We start from the raw sequence: 25,942 nt of genomic DNA, 5'->3' as shown, positions 1-25,942 counted from the left end.
TTATGAGAGATTTAATAACTAAACTATAAGAAAGTTATACAAACAAATCAAGAACTTGGAGACAAGGAAACTCCTTTCTTAACTTGATTAAGTGAATTACTCTGCCACTCAGATAAGTTTTATAGATGTAACTCTTACAGTGGAAGATGGTTGTCTACAAGCTGACCTGTACTAGAAGATGGTTGTCTACAAGCTGACCTGTACTAGAAGATGGTTGTCTACAAGCTGACCTGTACTAGAAGATGGTTGTCTACAAGCTGACCTGTACTAAAAGATGGTTGTCTACAAGCTGACCTGTACTAGAAGATGGTTGTCTACAAGCTGACCTGTACTAGAAGATGGTTGTCTACAAGCTGACCTGTACTAGAAGATGGTTGTCTACAAGCTGACCTGTACTAGATGATGGTTGTCTACAAGCTGACCTGTACTAGAAGATGGTTGTCTACAAGCTGACCTGTACTAAAAGATGGTTGTCTACAAGCTGACCTGTACTAGAAGATGGTTGTCTACAAGCTGACCTGTACTAGAAGATGGTTGTCTACAAGCTGACCTGTACTAGAAGATGGTTGACTACAAGCTGACCTGTACTAGAAGATGGCTTATAGACAACAACACCTGCAGTTTAAAATTATTCAACCTCCAAACATAAAATCTAATATTACTTTCAGTCAAGTCACCAGGTTCAAGAAAATTTGTCCTGACAGTAAGAACTACGAAATTCACGTCGATTTTCAAATAAATCTATAATAATAAGATAACATGACCACAACATCATGACCAAACAAACTGGCAAAACTAACAACATCTCAAGCAACGAGATCTTAAAACAATTATGGGACAAAAACTCTCTCATGTTTCAGTGGTTATCTACCACACAAAATTGAGAAAAGTACCTCGCACCTCGAAGAAATTGTTATATTTCACTTAGATTTATGGTCAAACACATCAGATTTTTCGACACTCCTACTGTTTATTTTTGGAGAACAAAACTTACTCCACATTAATGTCCATTTCCCACCCCTTTCTCCAACAGGCGGAAGTTATTCTTACAATGGCAAAAGTTGACTAAAATGCAAGTCTGTGTAACATACAAAAAAACATCAAAAATTATTATTAAATAAGAGAACCCATAACTGATACCAGTGTGAGAAATATAACCTTCAACATACAAGGCAAACCAGCACAGCTGTAAGTAAACATTTCAACATATTAGATCTTCGACTGTGAGCAAAGAATCTCCTGGGGATAAACACATTAACTTTGTTGATCACTCCCTTCACGTCATTAAACTCATAGGCTTAAACACTGGTTTCACGTTAAAAGAAACAGAGAAACTAAAGAAGCTTTCTTAATAATAACTTTAAATACCGAAATGCTGCTGACTTTAGTGCATTTCTAGATAAAAGTAACTATTTCTTTTCCATTCTCCCTTTCTTAATGTAGTTTGTCACCTTCATTGTCTTTCTTAATTAACATTAATATTGTGTAGACTTACAAGTATTTGCTATTATGTATTCCATCACATTGTTTCATCAACATATTAAACAAATAAATATACTTTATTTTTAAAAGAAGGCTGTCATTTAAATAATTTATCTTCTTATCGTTACTACATTTTTCTACGACTTGGTCTCGAGAATCAAGTTATTTTGCTTTTTAAAATGCGTTATTATCTCTCCGTGTATTCTAAAGAATAGCTATTATTAAAATCATATAAACATATATGCGTAATTATTTCATCTTTATCATAATTTTAAATAGTTTGTTATCTTGAAATAATCATGCGCCCGTCATACTTTCAAATAGTTTGTTATCTTGATACAATCATGCGCCCGTCATACTTTTAAATAGTTTATCTTAAAATAATCATGCGCCCGTCATACTTTTAAATAGTTTGTTATCTTGAAATAATCATGCGCCCGCCATACTTTCAAATAGTTTATCTTGAAATAATCATGCGCCCGTCATACTTTTAAATAGTTTGTTATCTTAAAATAAACATGCGCCCGTCATACTTTCAAATAGTTTGTTATCTTGAAACAATCATGCGCCCGTCATACTTTTAAATAGTTTATCTTGAAATAATCATGCGCCCGTCATACTTTTAAATAGTTTATCTTGAAATAATCATGCGCCCGTCATACTTTTAAATAGTTTGTTATCCTGAAATAATCATGCGCCCGCGAAATTTCCGTTTCTCAATCTTCACATTTTTCCTTCATCGTTGTTTAGGTTTCCTGGGCCACTCGACAAATATTTCCTGCTCACGTGACGTGCATATCTCTTATACTTATTACCCTACACTCTTTTACCTTTACCATTTTTGCCCCGAAGAAAAATAATCAACTATTCAAAAGTGCTTTAGTTTTTATGTCTTTTTAATTGTAATTAATAAACTTCACGATAATTTAGGCTTAGATTCACGTGTTATATCATACTGTTAAACGTTATGTAAAGCAAAATCATTTTACATCCTTTCTGAAATTGGCCTTTTGGTAATTTTTAGATGTTTTACTAAACAGTCTTACTTATTTAAAGCTTTTAAAGTGCATAAAGAATGCACTCGCAAAGTCAAACTTCATCTTTAGTATTATGACTGAACATTTGTGTGTGTGTGTGTGTGTGTGTGTGTGTTTTCTTATAGCAAAGCCACATCGGGCTATCTACTAAGCCACCGAGGAGAATCGAACCCCTAATTTGAGGGTTGTGAATCCGTGGACATACAGCTGTACTAGCGGGGGAGCGATGAGTGAAAACGTCACTGAGTACTTTATACATCTGTGCAGGTTTCCTTTATGTTCCGAAAACGTGATAAATATTTCTTCCACCAATTAAACAGGCCTGCGATGGTTTTTCTTGACTTGAAATTTTTAAATGTTCTATAGTAATTTTTGTACAGTGAATCCGAAAATAATATCTATTTTCCTCCATCGCGTACAGTTCTTTTCACAAAACATCATAAGTATTTTTGCATAAGTGAATCATTTTCATAGAAATCAAATCATATTCTGTTATGCTTACAATGTTGATAACTACTGGCTATAGATTTCTCTAGACCAATCACGACGTGAGTTCTTATCGATCATTCTAAAACCTAAATATAATAATAAAAAAATGTTCAGTGCGGTAAACAAAATAATAGGGAAACAAAAGGGAATTTTATTTTCGAAATCTGCGTAGCTCAATTATGGAACATCAGTTATTCAAACTAAGATTTGCACTGATAATATTCAGTAACCTCATTGTTACAGTTGACGTCTTACCTTCAGTTTGCAGTAATATTCATTGATAGCTTTATTGTTAGATTTGACGTCTTATCTTTAGTTTGTAGTGATAATATCCAGTACCTGCATTGTTACAGCTGACGTCTTACCTTATGTTTGCAGTAATAATCATTGATAACTTCATTGTTAGAGCTGATGTCTTACCTTTAGTTTGCAGTGATAATATTCAGTAACTTCATTGTTTCAGTTGAATTCTACTTTAGGTTTGCAGTGGCAATCATCGATAACTCTACTATTACAGCTGACGTCTTACCTTAGGTTTGCAGAGACAATTACCAGTAACTCTATTGCTACAGCTGACGTCCTACCTTAGGTTTACAGTGACAATCGTCGCTAACTCCAAAAGCAGCTTTTATCCACGACTTGAAAAGGGGAAACTTTTTGTTTGCCAGAGGATACCTTGAATACGTTATAAGAAAACAATCAGTAACTGTATTAATCATGTAACAATAGTAAACGTTTCCCCATTTCCTCCAGTCTCTCTTTTTAAGCAACGATTCAACATTGCTGAAACGTCTTGTTTAACGCTTTAGAGCTTCATACATTTTACAATGGTAAAATCTCTCACCGAGTATCTGCTAGGATAACATCAAATTTCTGTATACATTACCATGCAATACAGGGTATAAAGGAATAAAATATGTATAAAGTTTATGTTCGTCAACAATGTTTTAGTCCATTATTTTAAACACTGTTTTATATTTGTTTATGTATCTTAGAATCAGTAATTTTATAACAAATGTATTAATTCAAATACCTGAAAATCACGCAATTGTAAAAACATTGATTAAACTACTGATTAATGAAGTATAGTTATCTATAGGACAGTAGTATTAAAAGTTACATAAACACTTTGTACATTGATGTAGATCTTAAGTTTTGCATATTCATATACATAAAAATATATACATAGTTTATACTTTAGACTAGGTCAGTCCGCCTAGTAATGAATCTGTTTTTACTGAGTTTGCTTGTCAGTTTCAGTGTATGCTGTTTATGACTTTAAAAAAGCAGAACTGCTACAGTCAGTCAGTTGTTGATATAATGCGACAACGAAAACAATTCATCAAGGTAATATACAAATCTTTGTTTGAAACAGTTCAACTACCTTCTCAAGTTTTTATCAATTGTAAATAATGTTATGAATAAATAGAATCTTCAAAGTTGTCCAAACTTAACCACTTATTACATGCTGCCTTTGAAATTCTATAACAACTTACATTAAAACCTTCAGGCAAGACTTGACTGACAATTATGGATTGCAACCCATAACTGCAAATTACATTTGTGAAGGACAAGGTATTGACTCATATTGAACATAAAGCGACGAAACCAGTGTAAAGACCAAATTCAGTGACGAGTCTTGATTTTCATTATTTGCTTCAGATGGATACATCTGGATTTGACGGAAATAAAGTGGCATCATGATATGTGGACTTCCTTAAGTTGATTTCACGGTGGAGCAGTTACATGGCTCGTAAATGCCTTGTCGTATTGGATACGCATTGATAAAATCCTATAGAAAATAACCTTACCCTTTCAGAATCCTATACTACACAAGTGAAAAGTTGAGATAAATAGTGTCCATACCCTGCCTTATACATCCTCGAACTTAAAGGTAATTTCAGATGAATTAGAACAGTGTCCTCTGGCCCTCTGAGGAACCGTGACCCCCAATTGAAGCTAATCTGAGGTATTTTAAAACCATATCCTTTGAGGAGACGTGACCCCCAAAATTTAAAGCTAATCTGAAGTGTTTCGGAACTCTACATTCTGAAGAGCTGATATCCCCGAAACTTAGAGCTAATGGGAGGTGTTTTGAAGCTCTACCATCTGAGGGACAGAAAGTACAAACCAAGAAAGCTCGTCACACTTTACTAAAGAAAGAGTGTTTTATTCCACTAGCTGTGCACTAATGGTTAATGGTAAATATTAGTAACAAATTGCAGACCTTTATTAACATTAAAAAAAATCACTCTTTATGAAAACAAGATTCAAGTAGCGAAAAGAAAACCCTCTAGCGAAGGTCTTCTGTAACAGTTCTTACAGGACATATTCAATAACATTCATTTACTTACATAAGAATAAATCTGGTTCACACATTTTATAGAATAATATTATTTCTAGTAAATAAAATATTGTTACAAAGCAATTTCAATTACCTGGCCCCAACAAAGTGGATGATATCATTGTCAAAGTCATAAAGAAACTGAGAATCTCTGTAACCCCATCCATTCCATTTCATAAAATCTTGCCTGCAGATATGTAAACATGTTTATTGAAAGAAAATACTCACTAAACAATAAATATGTGTTGCTAATGCAAAAATTATTGGAGAATGAAAAATATACTATTCCTATGTTCTAAAACTTTAAAATTTTTAATTTTCAAATATATGCTTTACAAAAAAAAATGTTTTTTTTTGCAAATAAACAAACTTAAGCTTTATTTATTTATTTTCCAGCATCAAGTTTTAATTTTCATCAAACCTTTTCGTTGTTGGCGGAGTCTGGTGTACGAAACCGAAGGTTCTTTATTAATAAAATAACTAAAACACTCCACTCAGTGTTACATCAAGACCAAGTGGTGTGGGCGATCAGGGTTTCGAATCCCCGTTACACCACGCATACTCGCATTTTCAGCTGTGGAAATGTTATGTGTGACAGTCAATCCCATTATACGTTGGTAAAAGAGTAGCCCAAGAGTTGGCGGTGGGTGCTGATGACTAGCTGCCTTCTCTCTCGACGTTTACTGCTAAATTAGGAACGGCTAGCTCAGATAACCCTCTTATAACTTCGCGCGAAATTCAAAAAGCAAACAAAGATGCTAAGTACTGGAGGAAGAGGTCTTCTGCACCTGACCCTCCTGGGTATTCCAAAATTAACATACCCAAATACCCAAAAAAAAGAAGCGTACTGTAAGAAAAGAAAGCAATATAAATGATGTAGTTAATTGTCAAATTCCTCCTTTAATGTTCGCGAAAGTGAAAAATGTAATCTATTATCAAAATATTTTTTAAGTTTGGGTAAGAAATGAATGTAGATTTTTCTTATAAAATATATTCGCCTCTTGGTGGCTTAGCTAAAAGTGAGGATTTAATAACAAGAACAGGGCATATGGCTCATTGTGAAGCTTTGCGTTTGACAACAAAATAACCAAACAAGTATCAGTTATGCCTCATATTCAAGGTAAGTTGTTTTTTTTAACGATATGAATGAAATTAGTAAATTCCTTTGACACTAAACATTAGTATATAAGCTATGGGAATATAACGAATTTATCTAACTGGTAATTAATCTGTAAACCTCATCTTCAAAAATACCAGGTGATATATCATAACGCTATGCAAAGTTGCATACAAAATTTAATGTTATTAGTAATGGTTACTAAAAGCTAAGGACGAGCATGGTTAGGTGGTTAAGGCGCTCGATTCGTAATCTGAGGGTCGCGAGTTCGAATACCCGTCACACTAAACATGCTCGTCCTTTCAGCCGTGGGAGCGTTATAAAGGTACGGTCAATCACACTATTCGTTGGTAAAAAAGTAGCCCAAAAGTTGGCGGTGAATGGTGATGACTAGTTACCCTCCCTCTAGTCTTACACTGCTACATTAGGGACGGCTAGCGCAGATAGTCCTCATGCAGCTTTGCGTGAAATTCAAAACAAATAAACATCAAATTAGCCAGAACAATATTTTATTAGTAAGGAAATAACTAACAAAAGTTAATCCTTGGTGACAAGCTTGAGAAATTATAAAGCTACATTTTGAGGTTCGATCTTTTCGATAGCCACAGCGCAAATAGTGTATCACATGTCTTTAAGCTTAACAACAAACAAACCAACATAAAATTAAGTTACTTTATCACAAACTTACCTACGTTGCGGAATCTTGTAAGTTTTCCTATGTTCGTTATTACTGAACACATTGCTTCCTTTAATATGTCCTTGGATTACGGACAGTCTTTTAGCAGCCATTTTGGAAATGTTGGAATACTTTTAATAAGAATAAGGTCTTCGGTAAAAGATGTTTAATAAGAGGAGATCTAGGTCGGAAAAAACGTAATGATTTTGAAAATATTTCTAGCTTTATGACACCATAAATAACCGTTTAAAAATGATTTAAAATTTATATATGTAATGAATAGATTTTTATCTCTTATAAAAAAGGGAATGTTAGAAAAGGGTCTTTTTGAATCTCAAAGTATACACGTAACCAGCTTAAATCTCTGCTCCTTTCTAATTCATTGATAAGCGCATTGTGAATGTTGAATCTCTAGAGAGAAAACTCCGTGTCGTCAGCTCGCCGTTATATAAAATGAACAATAATTAGCGCTGAGGTTTAATGTTATGTATTGTACTTTAATGTAAGCCCATGAAATTAACATATGGTCTCCAAACATGGGTGAACGAAAATACAGTAATGTTCTTGCCATTGCGTTGTTTAATTTGTTTAAAATGAGATGCTTTACTGTTCTCATAAATTTACAGTGAGTAACACAACTGAGTCCATTTTGTTAACAAGCTTCCTGTTTAATGTAAAATGTATAATGAATGAACATTAATTAAAAAATTAAAAGTGTCTTAAAAAGCATTTAATTACTTTTATCATATCTTGTGAGTAAATTTTTAAACAAAAACATAAAAATATCTTATCAGTTCACTTGTTGAAATAAACAGCTTGAGCCAGAAAACATTATGCATTTGATCATTGTGTAAATAAATATGTTGAAGGAAAGACTCGTTCAGTTTGTGTACTTACTTAATAATGAATTGGATTGCTTAAAGCTTTATTAAAGTGATAGGCTTTATGTATTATTTTGTTTTTATTTAGTTAATTCAATATTTAGAATAGATCAGTTTATAATTTTCTTAAGTAGATGTGTTTGTGTATTAGGTGCATAACGTATATAACTTTCCCATCATTTAAATTTATTAACAATATCAGGTTAATTACACTGGAATAGTTTGAAAGGCGTACAATTGTGTTGAATTACCAATGAAATTAAAAAATGATAACACGTGAGGTAAAACTGCTTGTTATATTTTTGCATTTAAATAACATTTCTTTAACTTTAAATCACATTTAATGCACAGTATAAATTAACATTAGCTATGAATGTAATATGGCCAATAAACTTGGCAGAAATATGAAATGAAACATAAAAATCCAGACATTTACACAATGTTTATGTTATTTATCTTATGCGAAGAGAAACAATGTGAAAAAAATGTTTCATTTTCACTTTAAATACTTACTTAAAAGGTAAAATAGTGTCATATTCGATAGGTATAACGTAAGTTGGAATAATACAACAATACGAAGTGATGGTAAATACTAGTAGAGCTGAAAGCTGAAAGTAGTTATTTGAAAAATAACTACTTAGAGACAATACTTTATTTAGATTAGAAATTTGTGGTGATTGTAATTAATCTTATCATCTTTTAATTTTGAAAAATAATTTTCTACAAACAATGTCAGGAAAAAACAACTGTTAAAAGTAATTGGTTTTATCAGAGATATATTACAGTTCCCGAATGGGTCAGCGGTGTGTTTACGGACTTACAACGTACGAATTCAGGATTCGCTTCCCTGTGGTGTACAGAGTGCAGACAGCCGAATTATAGCTTTGCTCTAATGCAAACAAAAAATATAGTTGCCACACATTCTGTTAGGTTCCGTCCATGAAGTTTCAACCAACTTGTTGTAAAAGATTAACTAACTCACTAAGTGTCTACCAGTGTCAATTCTAATACATCCTTTATTAAGGGTAAACTCATTAACGCCAAAAGGAACAAGATAATACTAAACTGTATCATTAGCCTATTGGTTCGATGGTTTTGATTCATATATTCCTACTTGCTTATATCCTTTATAAGTTACGATTTCTAAGTAGTTTGTTTGGATAAGTGTGTGTTTTCTTTACAGCAAAGCCACATCGACTATCTGCTGTGTCCTTCGAGGGTAGTTGAACCACTGATTTTAGCATTGTAAATCCGTAGACAACCCCTGTCCCAGTGAGGAACTGTTTGGATAAAACAATCAGAGCAAATTTTATAAAAGCTTTAATACCATCGTTAATTATAAATTAATGTGAAAAACAACATGAAAATTATAGTTAAATACGTACAACCAGCTTTATGATAAATATTTAAAACTGAATAAAATGACATATTTGAAAATGTAATAATATATGAGTTTCAGCGTTTGATGATATACTTCATGGTCAGGTATTTAAAGTCTGTTGAATTTATACCAAAAATTACCAAGTTGTGGAAACCTTCACTGTTCGAAATTGAAGGGAGCTTTCATCGTTTTTAATTTTGCTTTGACTTAATCTAAGAATTCAGATAATTATTAATAATCATAAAGATTATCTACCTGCAACCTATGGATCTCTTTAGTTTGTTTCCTTCTGTAGGTATTAAACAACAGAATAAAGCTACATTTAAAATTAGGGACATTTTTAAAGTTGTTTTTGTTTTGTTTTTCTAATTTTATCAGAACTTTACTCTGATTACAATAAGTATTGCTATCACATTTCATTGCAACTAAGTATGTTATTCAAAATTTTAGAGGTAATAACGTAATTTCTAAAGTATAATTCTTAAAATTCTAAGTTATTTACTTTAAATATCAACTGATGATTTTCCATTGCAGTTGTTGTTATTTTTTAGTGCAAACATATACAGTGTGATATCTACATTCTGTCCACCGTGGGGACATGAACTTTAGATTTTAACATTGTAAGTTTTTAAATTTCTCTCGGACTCGTTGAGAGACTTTTCAGTACAAAAGTAAAAATATCTAAACGAAATCATTTATAAGTAAATTTTGAAAATCTAATTTTAACTGGTATAAAACGTCGATTGTTTATTAACTTGCAACATAAATTTTACTTTTCCTCCGCGTCGTCTTTTACAAATCGGAAGATTGTTAACATCATTAGGAAAAGTAAGGATACAATTAATATCTTTAAGAAGTGAGTCTCATCAAAATTGACAGAATGTTCTTTGTTTTATAGCAAAGCCACAGGCTTCCTGCTGCGCCCTCTGCGGGGAATCAAACCCCGAAATTTAACGTTGTCTTTTAAATTATCATTGACCCTGTTTAGAAGTTATTTTTAAGAAAAGTGGAAGGCGTAACATGAATTATTAAAAATCAAGATAGAATAATATAATTGATGCTGTAAATCACATGGTGTCAATATGAACAAGGTAAGACTGAACAAAAATTGGATGAATTGAAGTTTAAGGAGAACGTAGCACTAAATGCTTATATATTAAAGAAATTATTTTGAAGTAACAAATATCGTTATTTTCATCAGAGAATGTCAATGCAGTATGAGAAAGATGTTCAATATATCAGCAATGTTAATGTCACATAATATAATCAATAGAGATATTCTTTTATTTATTTGACCCAAATACATATAATGATGTGTATTTATCTTATCTTTGCTAAATATTCTGTGAAAGCTATAAGTCAATTTCTCTATTTATTGTACCAGACGTATGCTAACAGAACAATACATCTCAGGCCTTGTTGTGTTTTTTTTTTCTAAAACGCTTTTTTGTTTAATACTAACTTACATGTATGTTAATAAAAAGATAGAGTTACATATCACTTAAGTTTCAGTATCATATTTTTTGAAGAATATTATATGCTGAAAATGTAACTCTTTAGATTTCAAACCCTAAAAAAACGAGTTATAATTTTAACTTTAGTGCAGCAAAAGGTAGTTGTTATGTGTATGGTTTTAAATAACCTGATACAAAACTAAGGTATTTCATACATACACAGTATTCTACATATTAACAAATATAGGAAAAGTCGCATCATACCCTTAATGACGTCAAAAAACATGACTCGTAGAAATTTGTTGAGTAACAAAACTAAAATCGAATTCCTTGTTTCATCTAACCAGAAACAGTCAAATTAAACAATAAAACAATATACCGAGTTTTGTTTATGCTTCTATAGACATTATTATGATGAAATACACGGTTTTGTATTTTATAACTTCTCAGTTAGGGGTAAACTTGAAGTTTTCTCAAGAATAAATATAAGGTATATTTACTACTTATTACAGTAATGAAGAATAAAAATAATGCTACTTGTTAGTGTAAGAAAGATTAGAAAGTAATGCTACTTGTTAGTGTAAGAAAGATTAGAAAGTAATGCTACTTGTTAGTGTAAGAAAGATTAGAAAGTAATGCTACTTGTTAGTGTAAGAAAGATTAGATAGTAATACTACTTGTTAGTGTAAAGAAGAATGAAAAACAATATTACCGCTTCAATAAAATATATCTTCTTAGCTGAATTCAATACCAACTACAATTCCTTTACATTTTACCTTGACACTGTAAACTCGTCAAGTATAATACTTTCGGTTTGCATTAATAGCATAATTTTAAAGAAATGGCTATATATGTCATTGATAATTGTGTGTAAGCACAATAAAAGAATATCTAATTATATAATACCAGACTGTATACGTGATATTAAGTTAAAAACGAAAACAAAGTTGAAAAGGAGAGAAACTGGCATAAACATCTGTCTCAAGGTAACGTTGCCTGTTGTGTTTACTTCAAGCTTAGATAGAAAGACTATCACTTATACATACAGTGCATTAATTACTGGAGTTTCTAAGGATAAACACGTTTAGCAAATATAAATGAAGCCTTTTAAGTAAGGTTTACTAAGTTATACAGAAAGAAACCTAAACAGGCCTATAAGCAGAATACTCACTACACTAAACAGTCTGCTCCTCCCAATTTCAAGCCAGGTAATACTACCAGGCCCAGTCTCACTGTATGCACATCCAAGTATACTATACACTACAACTTTCAGCCAGGCTTACTTAACTAGACAGTGCAGCAACGTCCAATCATTGCAGTTATCGAAACAGGTACTAAACATTTACACTGTGAGGTTTGTCAGAAGCAGTACCCAGGTTTAATTAGACTTGGCAGGATTTATCTACCTCAAATAACTATGGGTCAGATTCTTTAATTCCATAGTGTAGCTAGGAAGTAATTACTTAAACCCCAACCTAAACAACAGATATCTTCACTGTTCATGTATTTCCTTATCGCCATCGCAAAGATTTTCACCCTCTCCTTCCTCCAATAGAAATTTGGTGAAACATTAATATAATCTTCACAGTACACATCCATGGCATGAAACTAATGAAAACTTACAAACAGATTAGCAGATTAAATGCTATTACGATTGGTATCAAAAATTTGGTATAGTATATATTAATTCTGTTTTCGCTAACTGAATAAAAAATATATATTTTAGCAGTGATTTCAGTGTTAAAAAATACACACCGGTGTGAGAGAAGTTTGAATCTACGTGAAAAACGTACCTGGTGCTGTTTTTGATTTCATGCATCTAAAACACAATGATCTGTTGTCCCATACTATCTTTAAGAAAACAAGATATAGTCTGTTACAGAATCTCAGGAAGAAGGATTGATATAAATGTATAGTCTCATATTTTGTTTTCAAAACCAGAATACAGTAAGATATTGTATTTAAAGAAACAGGATACATACCGCCTTATATTATCTCTAAGAATATAGCCTGAAATTGGTATTAGGAACCACTACGAAATTATAATTAAAAAACAAAAAATATAAAGTCTTGCATTGTTTTAAGAATCAAGGATATAATGTGAAATAATCTGTGAAAAACCAAAATATATAGTATCCTATATTTTTCCTAAAAATTGTGTATAAAGAATCAGGATATAGTTTGAAATTGTACTTAAATTGAAGTTGTGTATAAAGAAGCAGGATGTAGATAATCCTTTACTATTTATAAGAATATAGATACAGACTGATATTGTATATAAAACATCAGGATATAGACTGAAATTATGCATTGAAATTAGAATGTAATGTGAAATTGCACTTAATAAACCAGGATATAGATAGTACTATATTGTTTACTAGAATTAATGATTTACTCTCAAATTTTATTTAAGGAACCAGGAAATATTCAAATTGGTTTGAATTTCACGCAAAGCTACACGTGGGCCACCTGCATTAGCTTTTCATAATTTAGCAATAAAAGAATAGAGGAAAGGTAGCTTGTCATCACTACCCACCGCCAACTCTTCCCTCTCGTCTTACACTGCTAAATTAGGGACGGCTAGCACAAATAGCCCTCGAGTAGCTTTGTGCGAAATTCCAAAACAAACAAACAAATCTTTTTGCATAAGATAAATAACATAAACATTATGTAAATGTCTGGATTTTTATGTTTCATTTTAGATTTCTGCCAAGTTTATTGGCCATATTACATTCATAGCTAATGTTAATTTATACTGTGCATTAAATGTGATTTAAAGTTAAAGAACTGTTATTTAAATGCACAAATATAACAAGCAGTTTTACCTCACGTGTTACCATTTTTTAATTTTATTGGTAATTCAACACAATTGTACGCCTTTTAAACTATTCCATATTATCATTTAAGTTATCTGTTAATCTTTAAGAATAGATATATTTTACTGTGTATTTTGGAAATATATATTCGTCAAATTTTGCATTATACATGGTTTACATTAAAACACATTCACCACTGTTATTTTCTTCGTTAGGTTAATTAACTAAGTATAATTTATCTGATATTATGAATAAATTTAAATGATAAGAAAATTATATGCGTCATACTAAATATGTTCGTCCTTTCAGCTGAGGGTGGGTTATAATGTAAAGGTCAATCAAACATTATTTAGTAAAGAGTAAGTAGCCCAAGAGTTGTCGGTGATGACTAGCTTCCTTCCTTCTAGTCTTACTCTGCTAAATTAGAGACGGCTAGCACACATAGCCCCCATGCAGCTTTGCGCAAAATTCGAAAAGAAATTCTTCAGTCTTATCGTTGACCCACTAAGGGGCAAACTGCAGTATAAAACACAAGTGTATTATTTATCGAGATCTTATGATAAAGCTATAAGTATTAATTAAAACAGTTACTTTTATTTCTAGTTTCTTAACCCAAACTAGAACTTCGGAAAAGCAAACAACGTGAACTTACTCAATAGTTTCCAAGAAAGCCTTTAGCTCATTCTGTTGGCCACTGAGGCAAGATGAAACCGTAACATTATAGTTTATTTACTAACATTTCAAACTGCAGTTTATTTAGCTGACTTAGGCAAATTTTAAAGATAAATGAGTTTTGTTTGACTTTTAATATCTTTTTAAAAACAACTATTAAAATATCGCAGGAGTATTTGTTACGAATATCTCAGTTAGATTATATTAACTTTATACAAAATGTGGACACTTAATAGAGATGTGCTCACCAAATAGACCCACCTTGTAGCTTTGTGCTTACCAACAAACAAACAGATTTTTGTTTTTTTAAAAATATCTTTTAAAAAAATGCGTCATGCAATTGCTTCTTATGTGATCAGATAGTTTATCAAATGTGTACAATTAGTACATTCTTCCTTGTTTAATGAGCTTATGTTAACTGTTTTAAAACCGTGATGGATCATCTCTCACTGTTTATAAATTTCTTAACTTTGATAATGTATTTATTCCGTATTTTTAATTAATTTTATTTTACAAAAATACGTTGAATTATTTTACTCAATAACACTCCACCGTTTTATTTCAAATAAATCAGCACAGTCCTACCTGTGAATATACTAAATTGTTTTCTCTGTGTGTGTGTCCATGTGTTATTAATTTCTCACAGTTTTTTAATTTTTCTTTAAACCTGCCTGAGGTTTTCTCCTGGTAAGAAGTCTAACCTTACAGAAAGACTTGAGCAAAACTGTTGTTGTTACCTCACGGTATATCACAACATTGTTCTATAAGAAGTACGACGTGCTGGTTTTAAATCTTGTGTTATATCACAACATTGTTCTATAAGAAGTACGACGTGCTGGTTTTAAATCTTGTGTTATATCACAACATTGTTCTATAAGAAGTCTTGTGTTTCTTAGCACAGATTATTCCAAAAATAATGCAATAACAGCGAAGCAGTATTAGTATATTTCTAATCCTATTGTTACCTAATTAGAAATGTGCTCTAAACAGCTAGGTCAAAACTATTTGGTGTTTTGAGATGTCTTTTCCTCACACATTCTTCTACATTTATATAGGAATTTCAAGACAATGCACCATTAGTTCTACTAACTTATTCTTGTGAACTTTTAACCGAGAAACTGCTTCAGTTACAAAAAGAATAAAGAAACATGTCACTGAATTATACAAGTTTCTGGAAATTCCATTCTTTACCGGTAACCTTGAACAAGAATAACTCGATGTAATAATATTAGAATCGTATACAACAGTGTAGTGTATATTATACGTATGATATATCAATACATGTTTTTACTCACATAAGATCTTACAGAATGATTGATTGTGCTTTATATTTATTTGCTTATTTGGGTTTCAACAGCTTGTTCCTAAACAATTGGCAGTAATAAATTAGTTGCATTACTGTTGCATATTGTTGAAAATTTTACTTTGTCAATAGGATCACTGTATGAGTAGTACAGAGAGTTCAAACCCCCATACGTATAATATATTCTCCACCATTATACTAAGCCTGATCTTTTACTTTTGACTCACCTTCGTCCGTAGTTACTGGTAAAAGGTGGAATTCTCCGAAAGTGATATAAGCCAGTGAGTTGCAGTGTAATAAATGATAGATTGAGTTTTTCATTTATTACCCAAGTCAAATAGCTTTAAGTTCAGTCATCGCTAAATTAGAATTCCTGAATTCAAGGACAACAACGGTACATCAGTACTCGGCTAGTTTAAACTGATTAGTGGAATTAGCCGAAATGTCAGAGTGAGTTCAGTAGTACATCGTAGCTCGAACGTTTTTTAACTTGTGACTTACAACCTGGTATTAAAGCCACGAGACCACACCACACCAAATGGAAAAATGAAGAAAAGAGAGATAAAAAATGACTAAAACTGATCGAATATACAATGAAAATGATTGTTAGAACTTTAAATTTAATAAATGCTGTAAAAAATACATGAGATGATGATGAATGCAAGGTTGAATGCCAAATATGTCTTTACTGGGATGTTCCATTGACACTGTTACAAGAAAAATTGTATAATATCCGAAAAAACTTACGACTATGATGTAAGTCTAAAATAACCAAATCACCCTAAAGGTAAAAAATTATAATAGTAATGAGACGTTTGGAGAAGTCAATCCACTATATGGCTTCACTTACTTCATCCATTAAGAGGCATTGTTAACTCAGAAGAACAGTATTAAATGAAATAATTTATGGCTACTTTTACTACACAAAACAAAATGACGTCTCTATACGATGTCAAGTGTTAATAAGTTCATGTCATAAGAAAACACAGACATGAATAAAGCAATAAATAAAAGACTGTCATTCGGAAAACCCTCGAGATTTGCCATCTTTATTGATACCAGACCCTTCTAAGTCAAGCTGAGAAGAAAAGATGAAAAAGATAAAGAAAATAACAAATAAAATTTGATGCAATTATTCGGAAATTCTCAGTAAGTTCAAGATGTGGACAACCTCTTCATTTCATAGTTAATGAGTTCTAAAAAAAAGACAAAAGAGAGTGAAAGCAATATAAGTAAAGCTTTAAGGATACAGAAATGAGATCAATTTGAAGTGTGTAACTTTTCTTCTCCCCTTATTCAAAATATAAAAAACGTTGGTTGCCTTTAATTAACTTCAAATTAAAGATTCAGCTTTTTTGTGCCTCTCTTGCCGCTGAGTGGTAAGTTAGAGGGTTTATAACGCGAAATATCGGATCTCAATGCCCTCTTAGACCCGGCATGGCCAGGTGGGTTATGCGTTCGACTCGTCATCTGAGGGTCGCGGGTTCGAATCCTCGTTGCACCAAACTTGCTCGTTCTTTCAGCCGTGGGGGCGTAATAATGTGACAATCAATCCCACTATTCGTTGGTAAAAGAGTAGTCCAAGGGTTGGCAGTGGGTGTTGACGACTTCCCACTAGTTTTACACTGCTAAATTAGGTACGACTGGTGCAGATATCCCTCGTGTTGCTTTGCGCAAAATTCAAAAACAAACGAACTAATCACTCATATATCGTTTTCCTTTACATGTATATATATTTAGTTTGCCCGGCATGACCAAGCGTGTTAAGGCGTTCGACTCCTAATCCGAGGGTCGCGGGTTCGAATCCCGGTCGCACCAAACATGCTCGCCCTCCCAGCCGTGGGGGCGTTATAATATGACGGTCAATCGCACTGTTCGTTGGTAAAAGAGTAGCCCAAGAGTTGGCGGTGGGTGGTGATGACTAGCTGCGTTCCCTCTAGTCTTACACTGCTAAATTAGGGACGGCTAGCGCAGATAGCCTTCGAGTAGCTTTGTGCAAAATTCAAACAAACAAACATATATTTAGTTCTTTTACATATGCGATGTGTATAATTAATTCTGTCACTGTAAAATCTTAAGAGACGGTGTCTAATGCTCGTCTTGTTTGGTTTCTCGAAGCAAACAAACTCCTTTCGATCACCCAGTGCGGGTTCTGACGACAACGCTCCACTATGGCGGACCACCTGATTCGACTTGAAACGTCGATCAGAGAAGCCTTTCTCAAGCAACAACATCTTATGCCAGTATTCTTTGACTTTAAGAAGACTTCCTATACTACGTGGATGTGTAGCATTTTGAGAGACCTCCACTCATATGAGTTGCATGACCATTTACCCATTTTTAGTAAACATTTTTAATGGACTGGCAATTCTAAGACTGTATGTGATCGACAATTTCCCATTTTTTCCTACAGGAACTTGGAGTCTCTCAGGGCTCTGTCTTAAGTGTCACACTTTTCATTATAAAAATTAATGCCATCACTAGATAACTTCCTCCTACCATTGCAAACAGGCTCTGTGTCGACGACTTCCACATCTCGTATCAGTCATCCAACATGAAGTTTATTGATCAGCAGCTACAGACTGCTCTCAGTCATTTACTGAAGTAGATCACAGCAAACTATTCTACCTTTTTTCTCTATAAAACCGTTTGCATACACTTTTGCCGCCAACGAGGTATTCACCATGATCCATCTCAGAAAAGTTGTGCTTCTTGTGGTCCCCGAGTTCGTGGTACTTATACTTGACTGTAAGCTGACTTTCTTTTCACACGTGAAGCAGCTACACGTCAAGTGTACAAGAGCACTGAACATTCTCCATGTACTCTCTTCCACTTCTGAGGGAATGAATCGATCTTCCATGCTTAAGATATATATATCGTGCTCTTGTTCGATCGAAACCGGACCCCGTTCACCATCTGGGGGCTTTCTGTACTTCTCCACTTCAAAGTTCGTACACTTAGTCTCATGAACCTCTTCAACCTCCGCCGTTTGCAACTGTCTTTACTCTATACTTCAAAACTTCGATTGTTACCACAGCATCCAACCTGGAGTTGTGTTTTCCCTCCTCAGTGGCCCATGCTTTTTCAGAACAGGCGATCTGTCATTGTTCCTTTTTTGTATCCAGGTGCAGTTAAATGGATTGGGTCTGTCCTTCAATAGCGTTGCAGTCTTCACTGGTCAGTCTGTCCAACCATGGCATATTACCACATCCAAATGAGAACATTTCTGAGTTACCTGAAGAAGGCGTCTTCTATTTGCTGAGCATTTTTCGACCAACTTTCTATTTCAATTCATACAGATGGCTTGAAATCAGGTGACTCTGTGAGCTCTGCCATGATTTGTTGTGGTTCGAGGTGTTAGCACTGCCGTGTGAGGCCACAAAAGTGGTTTAAAAATATGTTTATTCGTAATACGTAAGGATAATAATTGTATACTCCAACTTCCTCATTACAACAACTATATCTGTACTTTGCGAATGTCATTAATTCTTTTTGGAGTGTTTTGTGCAGTATATTCTTGTAAGTAAGGTTGGGAAGTAGTCAGATTAGCCAATAAAATATTTCCAATTGACTGTACCCTGGTAACACCCTCTGAAGCAGTTACGTTTTAGTCAATTGTAAAGATTATTTGAGAAATTTTTATGCTTACTTTTAGTACTTTTTCAAAAAACAAGACCAGTGACCTAGCTTTTGTAACGTACTTCCTATTATACAGTTATTTTAATATAGATGTTTGTTTCAGTAAAATATATATTTAGAAATGCACAAAACATACACTGTTAAATGTGTATCGCAAAGTTCTCGCATATTCACTAAATTTTAAAAACTTCTCGAGTGTAAGAATCGACAATGCATATTGTTGTGTTAGCTAAAATTTCTAAAACACTCCTCTTAAGCTTATAAAATGTAACCGATGCAGCGCGAAAATACAGTTTATATCATTGATTTGCTACAGTTGGTATATTGTAAACCTCGGAAGCTATACTTGTGATTAACGCTTATTAATCGAAAAACTACAGACAGTTGATCAAGAACGTTAATAGACTTCTAATGTTGGAAAACTTTCAACTTCAGTGAATTCACATCACACACAAATATTTTTGCGAGAACATTACGTAGGTTCAGCGGTAAAAATCAGTTGTTAACGGAGTAAGAATACTGCTAAGTGAATTGTATCTAATCGGAATTAATTCGCTTATTGTGAACCCTCGATAACATATAAAAAAAGTTCCAGACCATAAAAAAGAGTTAATATTATTTCTAATTTGTAAACACTTTGCATGTAAAGTAGCATTTGAATTAACTATTTATAATAACCGTCATTATAAATTGTATTATTGTTTGTATATTAACATATATTTCTATTGATAAATAAAACTATGTGTACCAAGTTTTTTGGCAATCATTATAAATTTTATACATCTCGACATTTAATTAACTTCTAAATTTAAATTTAACACAGTTTTAGGCTATTTGAAATCGTAATACGTAGCCCGATAAACTGGAGGATCGACGATATAAATCATAAATCATTAATATCTATTTAATATTAAACTTCCTTCACCAGGCCTACAACTGGAAATAATGAAAGACGCTCCACTCTGAATCATGGCTGGGGGTTATTACCTCAGTCTTAACACCTTTTGTTTCTAGACCTATGATATACACTGAAACTATTCGCTTTTACCTGTAACAAGGTGAGTGTGTGCATTTTCTTATAGCAAAGCCACATCGGACTATTTGGTGAGTCCACTAAGGATACTTAAACCCCTGATTTTGGCGTTGTAAATCCGTAGATGTAACAAAGCAGTCTCTAAAAATTTTCATAACACTACTAACATGTGATAAACTGTAAGAGGATACATGCAGGCTCACGTTCCCCGTCCCCCGCTGGTACAGCGGTAAGTCTTCGGATTTACAACATTAAAATCAGGGGTTCGATTCTCCTCGGTAAACACAGCGGATAGCCTACTGTGGCTTTACTATAAGAAAAAAAAAACACAAACACACTGACGTTTGCAGTTGTCTCGAATATCAATAAACAGAAGCCATGAAAATCATAAGTTGGATGAACAAAGCAAAAAAAATCTATTCATCAATTAATAACGAATGACTTAACTTGTTTGAGGGAATGAAGGCAGCACCATGATCTGACGACATAAATGTGAAATAGGTCTCGGCCAAAGCCACAACAGATAATTCAGTTGAGATCCACAATAATATGGTAGCATAATTTTTGAATCGAATATCAACAACAATACAAATGGAATGTATATAACATCGTTTCTTTTGAAAACATTGTTTCTATGTGCTACTTTTAATAAATAATTAACTTAAGACCCTAATCGTTATTGACTACACCCTCTCTGTTAACACTATATAAACATTGTATGTCACGTCGCAGGATCAAATCCCCGTCAAACCAAACATGTTCGCCCTTTTAGCCGTAAGGGCGTTATAATGTTACGATCAATTCCACCATTCATTGGTCAAAGAGTAGCCCAAGCGTTGGCGGTTGGCGATGATGACTAACTGCATTCCCTGTAATCTTACGCTGCTAAATTAAGGACGGCTAGCGCAGATAGCCCTCGTATAGCTTTGTGCGAAGTTCAAATGCTAAGCAAACAAACTGTACATCTCAAAGTAAAAAATGGAAGCCTTAGCCGTGATAAATAAATATGTTTACTTCCTTTAAAGAAGAGATTGATTCTAGAGGATTCTGTCCATCCAATATAAAAAAGCGAACTATTACATCAACAAAAGTTCTAATTTACATTATGATAAAGCTTTACCCATGTCAACATTATTAAACAGGATAGTAAGGAAGAAATCTGAAAAAAATTCACGTTTTTATAACACTCAGAAACTCGGTCACACTCGAAAGCCTTTATCTTCCTTTACTTAGTTCTACATCCTGGTCAGAAAACCATAATGGCTGATAAAAGTAACAATTACAATAGAATAACCACTCGTGTACAAACTCGAGTGGTTATCATGACGCCTATAACAAATGATTCCGAGAGCACTTTGAAGTACAATAATAATTATGTGCTTTAAATCATCCGCAAGAGCATAACTTCGAATCTTCCGTTATCAAAGTCACGAATTCAACTCCAACTTTATTACGCTATGTGTCTATTCAAACTCTGTACTGGTGTACTCAGATATTACGGTTGGATTTCAAGCTTTTTATCATCCAGTTGAAACTACATTTTTAACCAATTTTACTAAAAGCACTAAGAAAACATATTCTCGACTAGCTACAATCAGTGCAAGAGATAACCAATAAAACTTTAATTTGTTTTATTTTAATCACATCACAAGCATAACGACAATAAAGTTTTATATACACGCATATCGATATATAGTTTTATATATAAACACGTATTATTCAACAGCTTGATTCAACGGTTGCAGAGGAAAGAAGACATAAACGTACCTGAAACAAATAGTTTATTTATTGTGTGTGTATGTACGTTTCAAACGTTACCTCAACACGTGTAGTTTTAATCGTAAAATTCTTGGAGAAACATCTTATCTCACCAGCCCACTTCGTTCTCTAGTCACGTTTTAAGAGAACAACGACTTGGCGCTACATCCTTCCGTAACATATAGTGTTTATATTGAATGGGAGGTTTCGTTTTTGCCTACGCCGTATCTTTGACATTAATGCCATGAAGTTACACACGTACGAACAAAAATCAACAGAAACCACTAAATTACTATATTTCAAGTGATGATTCACAGAAACACTTTTTCGTAGGTGTGTGTGTGTTTTCTTATAGCAGAGCCGCATTAGCTGTCTGCTAAGTCCACCGAGTGAAATCGAACCCCTGATTTTAGCGTTGTAAATCCATAAACTTACCGCTGTTCCTTCTTCGCGACCCGGCAAGGCCAGGTGGTTAAAGCACTCGACTCGTAATTTGAGGATCTCGAGTTCGAATCCCCGTCACACCCTTTCAACCGTGGGGGCATTATAATGTGACGGTGAATCCCTATATTCGTTGGTAAAAGAGTAGCCCAAGTGTTGGCGGTGGGTGGTGATGACTAGCTGCCTTCCCTCTAGTCTTACATTGCTAAATTAGGGACGGCTAGCGCAGATAGTCCTCGAGTAGCTTTGCGCGAAATTCAAAACAAAAAAACAATCATTGATTAAAAAGGTGAGTTCTAATTTAGAAAAGTGGTGATACATTAGAAACTATCTAACTTCACAAACGATTTAAAACTGAATCGATATTTTTACTGCATGATAAATGTTATGCACTTAGCTCTAGACTAGGTGATCCCACTGTGTCCTTAGTCTTAATTATATTACCTTCTACTTCGAGGGCCCGGCATGGCCTAGCGCGTAAGGCGTGCGACTCGTAATTCGCGGGTTCGCGCCCCCGTCGCGCTAAACATGCTCGCCCTCCCAGCCGTGGGGGTGTATAATGTGACGGTCAATCCCACTATTCGTTGGTAAAAGAGTAGCCCAAGAGTTGGCGGTGGGTGGTGATGACTAGCTGCCTTCCCTCTAGTCTTACACTGCTAAATTAGGGACGGCTAGCACAGATAGCCCTCGAGTAGCTTTGTGCGAAATTCCAAAACAAACAAACAAACAAATCTACTTCGAGAAATCACGCGTGACGCAAGACACACTGGCTTTTCTTTAGGTTAGATTCAATGTTTTGTGTATGTGTATGTATATAATCTTTCCATAGCAACAAGTGGTCCGTTTAATATTTTATTCCAGCTAATACAGACGATTGGTTTGAGATTAGGAAAGGAATACCAGGCATGAAAGAGTTAATTAACTGAATGTGGGCTGTAAGTTATATTTGTTATAGAGGCACTATATATCTTCTCTCCCTCCATTATTCCATTTCTTCCTTCATTTATTAATTCATTTCCAGACCAATACTTGTATAATACAAATAGTTTCTTCTCTCTTATTATATATTCTTTTCTTGATATTTTAAAGCTTTTTTCCTAATTGACTAATATGTGCAACGTCAAAAATGGGTGTAATTGCGAGTAGGCGCTGGGACAGCGATGTAAAACACGGCCGTTTCATACGTGTTAAAGAACTATTGCTTGTAATTATAAGTATGCGGTAATTTAAATATATAGGCAAATTCACCCTACTTTAAAATACGCCCCTAATCTAAAAGCCTTGACGAAACTGTTTCCGTTGTCTGCTGTAGTTTTGCAAATTTGGTTCTGGATGCAGTATTCAATAGGTACCATTTTTTGTGCCTTCACAGGGATCGTAGTTATGGCGTCCTTTCATACAACGAGAGACGATGACTGCCTGCTTACCAGTAGCGGATTTAAAGTTGTGTGGGCCCTGCATCCCGTGTAATTTTATATAGAATAACATTATCAATGAACCCCTATTAAGGCCATGGGCCCTGGGCCTGAGACCCTTCCAGCCCTACCTAAACACTCCACTGGCGCATATATTCTAACATACCCTCATTTATCCAGTGCACAGTTATTCCTAAATAGGCTCTGAAATAAAATAATAATCCATCCATTTCAAAATGTGATTTTAATAACAAAACACCATAACTCCAGTATTTAGAAGATTACTATGGGTAAAGATTCTGACAATCTAATAAAATACTAATGTTCCAAAATCAGATGCGAAAAACAAACTTCCAACATTACATACATAGTTTTAAAAAACGTAAGAACATTAATAATTAAAATATTGAGAGATTATTTATTATTTAATTACTTGTTTCTGCACTTCACAAGTCGTAGGGTCAGTCTCGAATATACAAGGCTAAATTTTCCTTATGCACGTCATTCATTTTCATCAATGTTCTTCTAAAAATGGCTGTTCTTATTAGCTGTAGTAATGTGATTAAATTTATAAAGGATGTGAACTCGACAAATCTGAATGACAAACTCTTTTAAAACCACAAAGTCTAATATTAACCCATTCGGCTTTTGTCGAGGCGCTACGAAACTTTGCCCGAACATTAGAGGCTGTTTTGTTGTTTGTTTGTTTGTTTTTTTAGTTTTTTTCTTGATCAACCGTGTTGTCTTTACGTTTATTTGTTTCGTACCACGGCTTGTTTCACTTTAGACTCAAATACATTACCAACGAAAGAATATTTTATGGACACGTTTTCTACAGGTTTGTAAGTTTACTAAATGTTTTTTTTTTAAAGCAAGCATTCCTATAGTAAGTTATCACCACTACTTTTTCCAGTGAGCTTAACGTATCTGTCCAAATTTAGCTACAGATTACGTGAAATTTCGCTGGAACCTCTACCACTTTCATAAAACATAGTACCGCACACAACCTCCAACTCTGATAGCTTATAGAAAACTGCCCCCCGCTAGCGCAGCGGTTCGATTCCCCTCGGTGGGCTGAGCAGATAGCCCGATGTGGCTTTGCTATAAGAAAAACACACAAACACATATGGAAAACTGACAGCAAATATACAATAAAGACATCTTTGAATAGCGCGGCGACACTAACTACTTCTTGAAGTTATAAATTCAGCGACTCAACTGAAACATACTTCAGCAGCACAAAGTATTTCTGCTCGTGTTTTAACATTGCTATTTAAAAGTATATTATCTGTTATATTTATGATCAATTTTGTTTGTTTTTGGATTTGGCGCAAAGCTACACCAAGGCTATCTCTGATAGCCGTCCCTAATTTAGCAGTGTAAAACTAGTGGGAAGCCACCACCACCCGCCGCAACTCTTGGGCTATTTTTTTACCAACGGATAGTTGGATTGCCTGTGACATTATAACGTCCCCACGGCTGAAAGGGCGAACATGTTTGGTGTGACGGGGGTTTGAGACCTGACTCCGTGATTACGAGTCGAGTGCCTTAACCACCTGGCCGTACCAGGACGTGGTCATTTTTATCAACTTATTAATTACTGTTATTGTATTAACCACTAGTATTTACTAATAATTTTATACTTTTAACTATGTTAGTAAGCTACATCATCACTAAACGTAAAAAGCAACCAGTAACGAATAACAGGCTATTATGATTAACAATTTAACGATGTTACCTAAAACGTTGCTACTACTGCTCAACAGTAATTCATCATGATTAAAAATGATGCCAAATGTTTAAAACATTTCACTAACTAACAAGCGTCGCTCTTTCTTTTTCAGAGATATTCCATGCAAAATTACAAGTGTGTTAAAAATATTTCAGTGTTATGTCACTAAAATATCTTCCAAATATACTTCCCAAATCTGATCCAGAGACGGTTTGAGATTATACAGACTTGTTAATTTTTGTTTAAAAAAAAACGGTGCTGTTTGAAACAAA

General features: G+C 33.8%; 1 protein-coding gene across 1 annotated transcript in view; it reads right to left on the bottom strand.

Moving 5' to 3' along the window:
* The window catches only part of LOC143232061 (alkyldihydroxyacetonephosphate synthase, peroxisomal-like), a 42,648-nt gene extending 30,554 nt beyond the window's left edge, over nt 1-12,094 (bottom strand). Inside the window, exons 1-4 of the mRNA XM_076467092.1 lie at nt 12,033-12,094; nt 7,158-7,326; nt 5,447-5,539; nt 3,593-3,683 (exon numbers count right to left, since the gene is read on the bottom strand). Of these exons, the coding sequence (XP_076323207.1) occupies nt 3,593-3,683; nt 5,447-5,539; nt 7,158-7,258 (285 nt within the window). The 5' untranslated portion in view covers nt 7,259-7,326; nt 12,033-12,094. The remainder of the gene's footprint in view (nt 1-3,592; nt 3,684-5,446; nt 5,540-7,157; nt 7,327-12,032) is intronic.
* Nucleotides 12,095-25,942: the final 13,848 nt, after the last annotated feature.

This window comes from Tachypleus tridentatus, chromosome 11, assembly GCF_004210375.1.
Source record: "Tachypleus tridentatus isolate NWPU-2018 chromosome 11, ASM421037v1, whole genome shotgun sequence".
NCBI lineage: Eukaryota > Metazoa > Arthropoda > Merostomata > Xiphosura > Limulidae > Tachypleus > Tachypleus tridentatus.
This window is presented reverse-complemented; position numbering and strand designations above follow the sequence as displayed.